This window comes from Centroberyx gerrardi, chromosome 6, assembly GCF_048128805.1.
Source record: "Centroberyx gerrardi isolate f3 chromosome 6, fCenGer3.hap1.cur.20231027, whole genome shotgun sequence".
In the NCBI taxonomy this organism is placed as follows: Eukaryota; Metazoa; Chordata; class Actinopteri; order Beryciformes; family Berycidae; genus Centroberyx; species Centroberyx gerrardi.
The window spans coordinates 2,981,688-2,994,579 of NC_136002.1; the positions used below are offsets into that span (position 1 = coordinate 2,981,688).

Genomic DNA, 12,892 nt, shown 5'->3' on the forward strand with positions numbered 1-12,892 from the left:
GTTCATTCATGAGTGTCCAAATTTTATAATGCAATACTAAGATTGTTTTATGTTCTTTGTGTTTGTGTGTGTGTAATATGACCTCTATTTTTCATGTGTGTGTGTGTATGTATATGTGTATCAATGTATCTGTACGAATGTATGTACTTATGTGTGTGTATATTTGTGTGTATGTATATATGTATATACACATATATATATATATGTGTATATATATATGTATATATATATATATATTCTAGTATTTTTTTATATATATATATATATTGTATTATTTTGAGCCTGTGTCTCATAACTCTAAATGAGTGGTCCTCAACCTTCTTTTTTATTGGGGTACTGTGTTTGTTGCCCTGTTTGTCCTGTATGTTGAGGAGTGACACATAAATAAAAAAATTATCTATCTATCTATCTTATCTATCTTATCAATGGTGGAAAGGCTGACCCGGTGTATGTTTGTGAACATGGGTGTGTTGTCTTGGATAACTCTTCTTTGAATTTCCCGCAGTTTGATCACATTATTAGCCAACACCATGTCTACTATAGCTGTCTCTTGCTCATTTGTGAATATTCAAGCTCTGCCACCACTTGCTGGTCGTCTTTCAATTCTGTGAAAAGTATATATAGACTACACATTTCATAAATGTAAGACACAAAATAATATTACTGTATACTATGCATCTCAGTAGTGTACTCTAATCACTGAGCACTGTATTGATATGATACCATAAAGTTGCATTACTGTAATTACTGTAGACAGTATAGAAGACTATTGAAGTGGTCTCTAAATGCCCGGATAACAGAGGCCACAGTGAAGCGGCTCAAATTGGGCTGCACTCGCCGCCCAGCTTCGGTCATGGTCAACCCATGGTTGATTACGTGATCAACCAAAGTTGCACGTATTTCATTTGAAATATTAGCTCGTCTCCCTCTTCCTCATCCACCTCGTACACATACACCTCCACCTCCACCTCTACCTCTACCTCTACCCCTCTGTGCTGCATGTTGCTCCATTGTTTTCCAACACAGTAGAGGTCACCTGAGGTCTCTTTTATGCTCTGACAAATAATTGAAAAGTTTAGCCAATTGAGTTTGAGCAGGTGTGGCGTGAGTGAGACAAATTGGTAATTAGAGTTTGGCATTTGAAGGCCAGTGTTTTCCATGTGAACAAACAAGGCTTGATTATGAAATTGTGCTAAATGATGAGATTTTGTGTGTAGAATTGTGCAAAAATGTGATTTAGAATTGCTATTTGAGTGAAAACAAAGGAATTGTGTTTGGCAGAAATAGTCTTTGTTGTTGACACATTTTGTCATTTTCACCATTGTGTGCATAGTTCCAGTTTTAGTGTGTAAACAATTGAGAAAAACTGTAAATATTCAAGACAGATTAAAGACTCAATCATGTTAGCTGTTTCCTTGTCAGTGGTGTAAACAAATGGTTCATTTCCTTGTGTGTCTCATACTTTTCAGATCATTTAAATCAGTTCATGTAGGCATTTTTTTTATTAAGATGTTATTGTCATTCAACAAGAAACACCAATGCATCTTGTTCGATTGTTCGTCTATGAAATGCATCTTCACACAGTCGATTCTGACACTGATTCTGATCCCATATGGATGTAGAGGTTCAGGCTGCTGATTCTTCACCACGTTGTGTATTTCAGGATGATCTGCTCATTTGCTTTAGGAATGTAACAACCAATACCTGCAAACAAGATCCAGTTGTAAGTTGTAAGTTGATTTACAGTGAGAGTAAGAACAAGAAAGAAATATAGTCAACTCCTCGATTGACTCACCAACATCAGGTCTTATGATTTGGCCTTCCTTTGTCTTAACCAGCAGCTCCCAGTAGGTATGTTCTTGATCATTCCCAGCCAAACCATTCACACTCTCCAGATATGGGCCATAGTTTAAGTCCTCTGTGTAGGTGAACCTGCAAGGACAATGGAAGAAAATGTGATGGCCACTGAGTATGAGAATTAGAGTTAGACCGATTATATTGGGCCAATATTGGCCTTTTATTCAAGTGTCCTACACCTCTGATATGATTTATATGATGCAGTTTGTTTGATTAGGCTACATATTTATTGTAGAGTTGATCAATTCTACGCTGGTTGTCTATGGGAAGCCCTTTACCTGAAGGCAAAATTCTGATCAGATTCCACATAAGTATGCATGATATTGTTATTATTAGCATTATAGTACTGTAATTTCCCCTCATGATTGTGGTGGATGTACCAGTAAGGGATCGTAGGTTTCACCTGGATTCATCTAGTCTATTTCATGGGAAACACATGTGGTCCTGATATGTTCTATAGTGCAACAGCATAATGCATCTTAAACACATTATTAAAGATGACACAGACTGGCAGTTTATGCTCATTTATGCTCATAAAACGGGGTAGTTTTCCGAGTGATTGACAGGTCGCCTGTCCAGTGATCGCGCAGGTCGCCGGTGATCGGCGACCGGCGACCAATAGCAGGCGGCGCTGCGGGAAACCCCCAGCTTCACTCGCGCTGCTCCGGCTCCAAAAAATGTTAACATGGCGGCGCTCGTGAACCCCAACTTTTGGCTTCAAAACGGCCCTTCAGAAACATATGGGTGACAGACATCACATTCACTACGTCCGTCTTTTATTACAGTCTATGGTACACACCCACGGCGCGTGTGTTCAATTCAATTCAATGCACTGAAGCATTACGACATGGTTATCCGTTAAATCATTCTACTAACGTCACTTAAATACCACAGGTAGGCCTAATAATGTGTTACCTAACATTAAAGTTTATAGGGCAACGGAAGACGTGGATATATGTAAATTAACGGCAGAGAGTGGGGCCCGGTGTGTGTGGGAGCAATGCTCGGCTAGCACCACACATTTATCGGTTAAATTACCTATTCCACCAACATCACATACCACAGGTAATAACGTTACCAACCGTTAAGGTTTGCAGGACAGCAGAAGATGTGGATGTCTGTAAATTGACGGCAAAGAGTTTGGCTCTGTGTGAGGTGCAACATGGCATTATCAGTATGGGACTGAATGGCATTTAGCCCATAGGCGAGAGGCCGTCTCTTAGTCAAAGACGCCCTCTAGAGGCCATCTCACGAAGCGACATCTCACTAAGCGTTACCTGACTGAATGACTGACTGACGACTGACGACTGACTGCCTGACCTGAATTTGGCTTGTGATGCCCTCAGCTGCACCGTGGGAGAAAAAATGATCCCAGCATAACTTGCAAAGAAGCTTAAATAACAAATTTAGACCAGTCTTATTGTTGAACTGATGGATTTTATCTGTTTCTGTTATTGTTGTAGTTGTACTAGTAGTAGTCTTAATTGTCGTTATTGTTGTTGTTGCTGCTCTTTTCAAGCATCAGTTCAAGTGACAGTCAAGATTCTTGTTTTTCTTGATTTTGATGACACTTTTGATGATCATTGCTTTGGCATTTTGGCATTTTGCACTCAATGTAGGCACTTGGCCAACATATTGTAATAATAAAGACACTCAAAGTAGACTGTGGCTTCTTTTTTTCTTCTACCTTCTTATTATTTATTTCAAACAAACTGCTGCAGTTGCTTCCATAAAACGCATCACTTCCTGTGCAGCAGAGGATCTTTCCCTAGAAAGAGGGACCCCCGCATAGGTGTGTAGAACAGCAAATATGAAAGCTTTCATGAACTAGATATAGGTTGAAACACTACTGTATGGTATGAATCAGTGATAGAGAGTAGTGTGATGTGAATGAGCTGTGGGACTCATAATTAGTGACGTAAGGTGTATGGACTCACCGATTGACTGAAGAGTGCAGTAGCCGCCACCGCTCCCTGTGTGTTACTTCCTGCCGTCTGGTGTGACACTGACGCCGACTGAACTCTGTCCACGCCGTCCAGCGAAGCCATTTCCCCGGGGAGTTGGACGGCGTCTCAAGCTCAGACCCCGGGGGAGGGTCTCGCCGAGTGGTCGAGTTAAGTAGCCCATACATGTTTAAAAATATTGTGTATTCCTGTATGTGTGTATGTGTGTAGGTAGGCCTGTTTTTAATAGCGTGGGGAGGGAGAACAGATGAGGGAGGGGTAACTGTAAGCCCATAGGCGGGATATTCATCTAGTTCCACTTTAAGCCGGTGATGGTTGTGTAGTGCAGTGCCTGTGCAGTGTTGTTTTGGTTGGTATTTGCAGTGCCTCCAGTTTAGAGGGTGCCAGCGTGCCGTGTTCGAGTGGTGTGCCTTAAAGCTAGAGTCTAGCCCTGTGTGTAGTGGTCCTTCAACTCCGTGGAAGCCTTGATTGTCCTAGTGTGGCTAGTTGCCCCTAATTGTTTGTAGACCCCTCGCCATTTTATGAAGTCGCTTATATATTTGTCTATTTAATAAAGATTGCCTTTTTGTACTACACATCATCGCATTGTGATTATTCAAAGGCTCTGGCATTAATAGCAGTGTTTTCCTGCTAAATAAGGACAAAACCCACATTCATTACAGTAGCAAAACTGACATTTATCTATATGAAAGAGTTGCAGATTATTACTTTAAGCTAACAATTAATGTTATGAACTTACTTAAAGTCTGCGTTGGAGTCCTCCAGTCTCTTCAGTGCACCCAGTAGGATCCCCCTGTAAACCCCATAAGTGCTGTAGGTCACATTGGGGGTGTTTAGTTGGCTGTTCATCGTCATCACATAAATGGGAAATCGATCATATTCTGGAGAAAAGGAAGTCAAACTTAGTATAGTAGATAAAAATAGCAGAGGAGAAAATAATAAAATGAAGACTTCTATATAGCCAAGGGTGGGGACATTTTTTTTGATATTCACTAATAATGAAAGTCATTGAATTGTTATAAGCTATTATGAAACCTACTTCCAGCTAGAATCCCAGGAGCCAACAGCAGCAGGGCCACTGATAGGAGAATACGCATCACCATTCTGGTTGTTGGTTTGAACTCCCTTCTGCCAGTGTGCTTGCCTACCCGCTCACATATTTATATTCTAGTGGTCATTGTTTACACACTGGAGTTGAATGAACTTTGTTGATCTTTGGAGAACAATGACATCCATAAAAAACTGATAATGTTTTCCACAGAGCCAGTTAAAATGTCAACTTAATGTTATGCAAGCTAATGCAATATTGTGTGCTGCCAAATTTTGTAAACTGTAGTTTTATGTAACAGTGAAATGCAAACATACTCCATCGTATGTCAAGATCGACTTAATCTTGTATCACCTTTCTAAGTAACTCTATTGAAGATGGTTTAGAGATATGACCACATAGGTAAACAGATAAAGTATTATTCATCAGTTTCCAGAGCACAATTTATCAGTAAAGATTGGTATGTCTCACTCAGAATATGCTGGTCTTTAGGATATTTAGTAAACTGATGATTATCAAATAAGTTACACCAACAAGCTGTTCAAAAATACCAACACATTTCAGATTTGTCCATTTCCTTTTTCTTTCACATCTATCACAGTATAAGCTCATTTAATCATCACAAAATTCTCTTCTTTGGCAGTAGGGATGTTTTGCCACCAGGGGTCTCTGTAGTCCACCAAGATATCTCATTATGACCTGAGGAAAGCTAAAAGACATTTCATTGCCGAGACAACAACTACATAATGACTGAATTATCACTGTAAGCTTCTCTGTAAGCAATAATCCTGTATTTTATTATTGCTGGTCTGTTGGTTATTGTTGGTCTTCACATAAATCATGTATTTGTGATGGAAAAAGTTCAGGTCAGCAAAGGTCAGGTGAATAAATGTCCTCTGTCGGTTCTCCTACACTACACCACTACATGTACCTGGTCTCCCATCCAAAAAACATCCAGGGTCTATCCCTGTCTAATTTCACACACCAGCCAGGGTCTATGGTTACAATTTCAATTCATAATTGTTAAACTACATGTATAGGGCAGGACTGGCCATATTTAGAAATAATTGAATAATAAATAAATCTATTAACGAGTACATACATAAATAAATGTTAAAAATGCATAGAAATCAGAAAATACATATATAAATAAGTAAGATAATGCCTTTTTTTTCTGTTCAACACATATCCAAGTGTTGAAATAAAAGTATTTGTGATTGAAATAAAGTATTTGTGTGTTACTATATTTGTGTATATATACATTACTGTAACAGTATTTTACAACAGGCTACTGTGCATGAGTGTAACTCTGAACATGCAAATGGCATAAGCCTACTGATGAGATATTCATAGTAATGTTTTCTGTTGAGCACATCAGTGTGTAGTTGGTTGTTAGAAAGATGCATTCATATGATGGTTGTGTGTGTCATTTTGATGCAAAATTACATTTTGAGAGAAGATAAAACAGTTTTGAATGAAGTGTTTCATTTTGCAAGTGATTTGTGGAGTTTTGTGAAAAATACCCAAATTGAGGAGTTGCAAGAATGGGTCTGGAGCACTAGGCTACAACACTATACCTACATGACTAGAGAAATGAAATAAAATTAGGTCATCAATAAGGCCATCTATTCATCACCCCTTGTTAGTCAGTTCCTTAAACTAATATCCCATTCTCCCCCAGGAATATCTGCCTACCGAATGCAACTTTGCATGGAGCTGCTTTCAGCTCGCCCACACAGTTTCTTTTGCAAATTTATCTTCTATTTTAATTCAGAATGACTTTCCATTTCATGGAAATTTGTCATACAATTGAAATATGTAAACCTTACAAAACATGGTCAACTCTATAAAGGAGTGAGTGAGTGTGTGTGTGTGTGTGTGTGTGTGTGTGTGTCAGTGAGAGAGGGAGAGAGAAAGAGATTTGCTCTTGAAAAATGAATTAACACACAGTTATACACTATCATTTATTTGTTTCTTGGTGTTCAGTTCCAATTCCAGTTTACATTAAATGTGTTCACTGATTTGCAGTAACAGTTAACATGTTGTAATCATAACATTTAGTTATAAGTCTGAGGAATTGCAAGTAGCAGTTAATTTATTCAGGGCCGCAGCAGTAAAGTCATATTCATACTCAGGTTTAAAACGGTGCAAACCTCAGGTAAATGTTGTCTTGGTCACAAACGTTGTAACATTTGAGGCCTGTGAAACCAAATGAAGCAGCATGTTAGTGCTGCATGTTAGTAGATGTAACAATATGTATGTCCAGTAATACATATATATATAAATACAGTATATATATATATATATAAATATAGTGTATATACACACACACACACACACACAGATATATATATATATATATGTATATATATGTATATATATATATATATACATATACATATATATATACTGTATATATATACATTGTGTGTGTCCCACATTTCGAGAACGAAATAATCTCATTGGTTTAGTTAGACCTCAATGGGCAGAACCAAAGAACAACAGTTTCTCAATTAGCTAACGATTAACTGGCAAAATTGAAATGCAAAGAAGGAACTTTGGTCAAAATATAAAAAAATATATATATAAATGGCAATGACTTCTTTTCATTGATTCATTTTCTTGGAAGGAGCTAGGTAACTGGCTTACCTTGACAGCTATAGGCTTGTATGGCTAGTTTGTACCCCTTGTCTTTTTCACTGGGCTTCAGTCTAATGTTACTTAGCCAGAAAAACTGTGGTTCTTTGTCTCCTCCCACTGAGGTTTAACTCAGCCAATGGAGCTCTGCCTCTGAGCTTTCAACTTACCAATAGGTATGATGTCCCCATTATTTTTGAGCAGTGTTTCCCAGAATTGGCCCGACCCATTTGTGCCCACAGGCTCTCCTTCCACAGTCACTGACACCACATAGGGGCCACAGTCAGAGACATGACGGGTTTGAAACCTGCCAAGAAAAACACAGTAATACTCAACAGGAGTGAAACCTGCTGAAATGATGCTGCTGTTCACTTCAACAGCATATCACATGTTGATGCTTTCCATGTCAGAAAACTATGCTGTATTTGCAGATTGGTGAAACATGCATGAAAGCACATGAAAACATTTATCAAGGTTATTCATTTCATAAGTTAAATGTACATATTTTTATCTGTTTAGAAAATTATTTAAATCAGCATTTGGTTTAATTTATTAAAGATTCACAGGTCATATAAGAAGACATGTTCAAAAAGAAGAAATTAATGTTTAAGAGCAAATCTTACTCAAACAACACAAACAAACATCTTCCAAGTTAATACAATGACACCAGTCCATATGCATGGTTAATGAATGGCCATCACATGTCTATAAGCCTAGCTATTTTATTGCGTAATGTACCCAAATTGAGGGTTGTTGGTCCCAAATGTCGTCAGGGCCTGCAGTAGGGTCTGACCACTCATTGCCGAAACAGTGAAGGATGGAAGGTTGGGTTGTGGCTCGACAGCATTCTTGATAGTCAGTTCAAATTGGATTGGATGACATCCGACCAGACATTCGTCCTTAGTATCTGTAGAAAATAGAGCATGAATACATTGTGATTTTCAAATCATTCATTGCTGGAAAACAATTACAAATATCTGTTTTTGCACTTATAAACATCTTGACAAGTGAGCTCTAATATATCCCTTACCTGTCTTAGTCGTCATTGTTTTGTTTTTGTCTCTTCGTTGTCCACAGCAAGAGAAGAGGTGGAGTAGTTCACTGCTTTCATGCGTCAGCTTTTATAGTAATCCTGCTCATCAGTGCTATGAGAAAGCCACATGATTATGAGGGCGTAACACAAAGAAACAAGTGCAGAACTATTCTGCTTTGGTTGAGAGAATGTGAAATATGGCATTCTAGTTTCAGACACATCCTGGTTTGGAATGTATAAAGCAATGTTCTGAAGGAAGTTGTACAAGTTTTAATAGTGTAGGTGTTTTCCCAGCCAGCCTGCTCACACCCTCCAGGTCCCCTGTCTGTGTTTCTGTTCATATGGGTGTGTGTGTGTGTGTGTGTGTGTGTGTGTGTGTGTGTGTGTGTGTGTGCATTGTTAGATGTCTACCTATCAAGCTAATCAACATGTTACAGTAAATACCTAACTGAAGCACAATTATCCTAGCTATGTTTCTACATGTGGCATCTTTAAAACCTTGCTTTGCATCATATTAAATTTATGTAAAGCAGACATAAACCATATAATGTTTGTAGACCCATGTTTTATTTTCTGTTTTATTATTGAGAACTACCATAACCTCAGAATTCCATTTTGTACCTTCAAAATCAAGTTGTTAATGATAATAATAATATTGACCACTCTCCAATACAAAGTGACAAACTTTGGATTTTCTTTATACCAAGAATATTGAGAACATGCAAAATCAGTCTCATCACTGTCATATTTCATTCTCAATAATTATAGGCCCATTTCCTAAAGTGGCAATATGCAAGACGCTTGTTTTAAATATTGTCTGCAGTTTTCCAGTTTTGTGTCTTTGGTGCTAAGGGCTCATTGCTGTAGATTTTCACAATATCATCAAAGTCTATATATCCCCAAAATCTGCAGAACCTTAGGTAATTAGATATATCACTACTATAAACAATACTATACCATATTATAGGGGAAATTATAACATAACTGAAAAAAAACAAAACAAAACATAAAAACCACAAATTGAATGTTTTTCTTTTTTTTTTTTATTGTAAAATCACTGCAAACTATGAGAATGAAAGAAAATAATATATATTAAAAAAAATGTGCAAATGGACCTCTACATTTTATTTGGCACTTCTGTCATCTTTACTTTTTAAGCTATGCCAATTTTTAGAAGCAGTGTCCCCAGGCATTTTTTGCCCCTGTCACACTACAGTGTCTTTGTGGAGAATGTAGCAATAAAGAACTGGCAATGGGAGCAGGCAGTCATATTTAGTAACATTGCATAAGAAAGCATAAAAAGAACATGGCTCATGATTCATCAAATAACACATGTGATAACTTGTGCTATTTGATTATGGAGTTGCCAAGCCAAGCAGGAAGTTTCAGGTGAAGGTGGATTCCCATTAAATATTCATGACAGATTAAAGACACAATCATGTTATCTGTTTCCTTGTCAGTGGTGTAAACAAACGGGTCAGATCGGTTGATATTGGTTAATATTGATTATTACATTGCTGAAGCAAATGAGCAGATCATCCTGAATTACACAACGTGATGAAGAAGCAGCAGCCCCTCTACATCCATATGGGATCAGAATCAGTGTCAGAATCGACTGTGTGAAGATGCATTTCATAGACACGCAATTGAACAAGATGCATTGGTGTTTCTTGTTGAATGACAATAATATCTGAATAAAAAAATGCCTCCATGAACTGATTTAAATGATCTGAAAACCGTCTGAGCAATAAATCCGAATTGAGCACTAAGGCTACGTTCACACTGCAAGCCTTAGTGCTCAATTCGGATTTATTGCTCAGATCCTGGGGCGTAATTTCCACTGGGGACGGGGGGGACATGTCCCCCCCTCTTTTCAAAATCCCGTTTGTGTCCCCCCCACTTTTTAACCGCAAAAATCGTGCTTAATACGCTACTGTTTGGCCAGCCGTCAGATTCTGGCTGAGAATGTGAATTGAGCTGCTGATTGTAAGGCCTGATATACTCAAAAAAAAATTGCCACGGACGAGTAGCGGCCACGGACAGCCTGCCTACGCGGTTCTATAGTACATTTTGGCGTCTGTCCAGTGTTGCCAATTTGGCGACTTTGTCGCTAGACGTAGCGACTTTTCAGACCCCCTGGCGACTTTATTTCTCAAAAGCGACTAGCAATAAATCTGGCGACTTTTTCTGACCATGGGAAGCAATGTTAATGTGTTGAATCCCAAAGCATTTGGCAATAAATTGGTATGGGTGATGCCGGTTTCCTCTACTTGCTTGTCTAATCCAGAGGGGTCTGATGGTCACAGCGCTTTCCACACACAGTGTAGCCCCCCTCCCTCCGCTGAGAGCAGGGACTGTAGGATAGGGTCCACTTGTAATTGATACCGGCGTATGCCGAAACTGGCCCGGGTGGGCGGAGTCAGCACTTATATTAAAACGGGCTACGCCGCGGCGTGCATAACAAGTGCAGCATTATATATTGATATGCAAATTATCGTATGACATCATCTGGCGACTTCTAGCGACTTTCTGAGCAGCCAATAGCTACTTTCCTTGGAAAAGAGTTGGCAACACTGCTGTGGACGCGGACGTGTTCCACGCATGCGCACTTGAAAAATTGCTCACTGAATGAGGCAAAAGACATGTATTTTGAGTGACACTGTGAAAAGGTAGAACCAAAGCCTATCTAATCTCAGGTATAACCAATACTCATAATAAATATAACTACACACTAGACTTACATAAAAAAGCGAACACATTCATTGGCAGTGCTCTTATAGTACTGACAGTGTGTGACTTCTAAAAAACTTCTAAAAAAAAAAGTTTCATATTCTTTGATACATTTTGTATATGTTTGTTGTGATTGAAGTTGCAAATGACACATTATCTATCAATAGTGCCACAATAATGTACCATAGATAGGTCAGTCCTATTCTTCAAAATATATATATATCCATAATTGAATAACTCAACATGTGAAGTTCAGTAAAGTTGTGGGTTAAACAATACAGAAAGTAAGACCAACTTAATTATTTCCCGTATTTTATATTGGTTACCGTAGTCCCTAAATGTATGTAGAAATGCAGGAAATGGGATCCAATTTGCAAATTTTTTTCTGGGGGAGTACCCCCAGACTCCCCGTTTTATTGTGTCCCCCCCACTTCTCAAACCAAAGTTACACCCTTGCTCAGATCTGATTTTTTTGTTTGGCTGTTCACATTATTTTTTAAATGTGGCCAATATCAGATTCCAGTGTGAACTGGTCACGGTCCTGAACTGACCTGCATGCGCAAAAGAACAATAACAAAGACGTGACACGCAGCACGCTGTCGTACGGAAGTAAACATGGAGGCCACCGAAGTCAGCGTTTACGGTTTCATTTATAAGTTGATGTGCAGTGGAAGCCAGCGAATTCGTGAGCAGATGATAACGAGGACGAGGAGAAAGAGAGACAAATTTTTAATTATGGCTTTTTGTGGAGCAATGGCTGCTACTTCTGTACGGAGGTGTGTGTGGATGCGGAGTCGGAGCCAGGAGTGGTAGGATCGTGACGTGAATGGCTTCACTGTAGGGCTGTACCGAATGTAATTTTTTTACATTCGAAGCTTCTATTGAGGTTTTCGAATGAAGCTTCGAATGTCTGCCGTCATATTTTATGACATCATCATAAAAAAAAAAAATCCTCGAACAAAATCCTCAATTTTAATAAAGTGATTCATCGGATTAAATATGAGTTAGTCTTTTTTTTTATTAAATCAACTTTCTTTAATGAATATAACTCGTCAGTTTAGTCAACATAAATACATGTAGGCTAATCCAATAAGGGCATAAAATAATGATGAAATAATAATCGCGCCTTTAGGCTTATAGCAACATTATGCTACGACAGAAATGGCAATAAACAATGAAAATGACTTTTGCAAGCTGACTTAAACCAAATATGTTAAAACAAAATATATATTCACAATTTTTCAAGTCTGTCTTAATAGTCAGGTACCCATATGTAGATTTACGGCATACGCACCCAACAAAACAAAGAGAATATGTGGAAACATCAGGAAAAGTGGAATTTCAGCCAGAAGATATTAATATATAGGAATAGCCAAAGATCCTTGACTTTGACACAAAATGAGAACATTTCAAATTAAAGTCTGAACAGTCCGGTGACTAGAAGTTCGGTGTGACCGACACTCACACAGGACGGGGGCTGTAACCTAGGTAACAATAAACAATGTCACAAACAAAACTACTGTAGCCTAGCTTACCATAGCTTAGCTTACCAAAAGAGAGGCTACTGTTCCCAGTGGTCTAGGACTTGCTAACTCTTTTCAGGTTGTGGGTCAGGAATATCAG

The 12,892-nt window shown here is 38.5% G+C and overlaps 2 protein-coding genes across 2 annotated transcripts; both read right to left on the reverse strand.

The window, feature by feature from the left end:
- Positions 1–1,527: 1,527 nt before the first annotated feature.
- Positions 1,528–4,948, reverse strand: LOC139929306 (cobalamin binding intrinsic factor-like). The gene is made up of 4 exons (XM_078284367.1): positions 4,861–4,948; positions 4,561–4,702; positions 1,796–1,932; positions 1,528–1,704 (listed from the first exon to the last, which is right to left on the reverse strand). The coding sequence occupies exons 1-4, from the start codon at positions 4,922–4,924 to the stop codon at positions 1,643–1,645; spliced, it is 405 nt and encodes a 134-aa protein (XP_078140493.1). The 5' UTR covers positions 4,925–4,948; the 3' UTR covers positions 1,528–1,642.
- A 1,871-nt stretch (positions 4,949–6,819) lies between these two features.
- Positions 6,820–8,661, reverse strand: LOC139929323 (uncharacterized). The gene is made up of 4 exons (XM_078284293.1): positions 8,537–8,661; positions 8,245–8,413; positions 7,677–7,813; positions 6,820–7,068 (listed from the first exon to the last, which is right to left on the reverse strand). Exons 1-4 carry the CDS (start codon positions 8,550–8,552, stop codon positions 7,007–7,009), a joined length of 384 nt encoding a protein of 127 aa, XP_078140419.1. The 5' UTR covers positions 8,553–8,661; the 3' UTR covers positions 6,820–7,006.
- Between the last annotated feature and the right edge of the window lie 4,231 nt (positions 8,662–12,892).

Coding starts and splice junctions, on each gene's coding strand:
- LOC139929306 (XM_078284367.1), bottom strand. CDS start 4,924: ATGGTGATGCGTATTCTCCTATCAGTGGCCCTGCTGCTGTTGGCTCCT. Junction 1,933..4,560: donor GACTCCAACGCAGACTTTAA/GTAAGTTCATAA, acceptor TTGTCCTTGCAG/GTTCACCTACACAGAGGACT. Junction 1,705..1,795: donor AATCATAAGACCTGATGTTG/GTGAGTCAATCG, acceptor TCTTGTTTGCAG/GTATTGGTTGTTACATTCCT.
- LOC139929323 (XM_078284293.1), bottom strand. Junction 7,814..8,244: donor ACCAACAACCCTCAATTTGG/GTACATTACGCA, acceptor TTTTCTTGGCAG/GTTTCAAACCCGTCATGTCT. Junction 7,069..7,676: donor TGGGGACATCATACCTATTG/GTAAGTTGAAAG, acceptor TTGGTTTCACAG/GCCTCAAATGTTACAACGTT.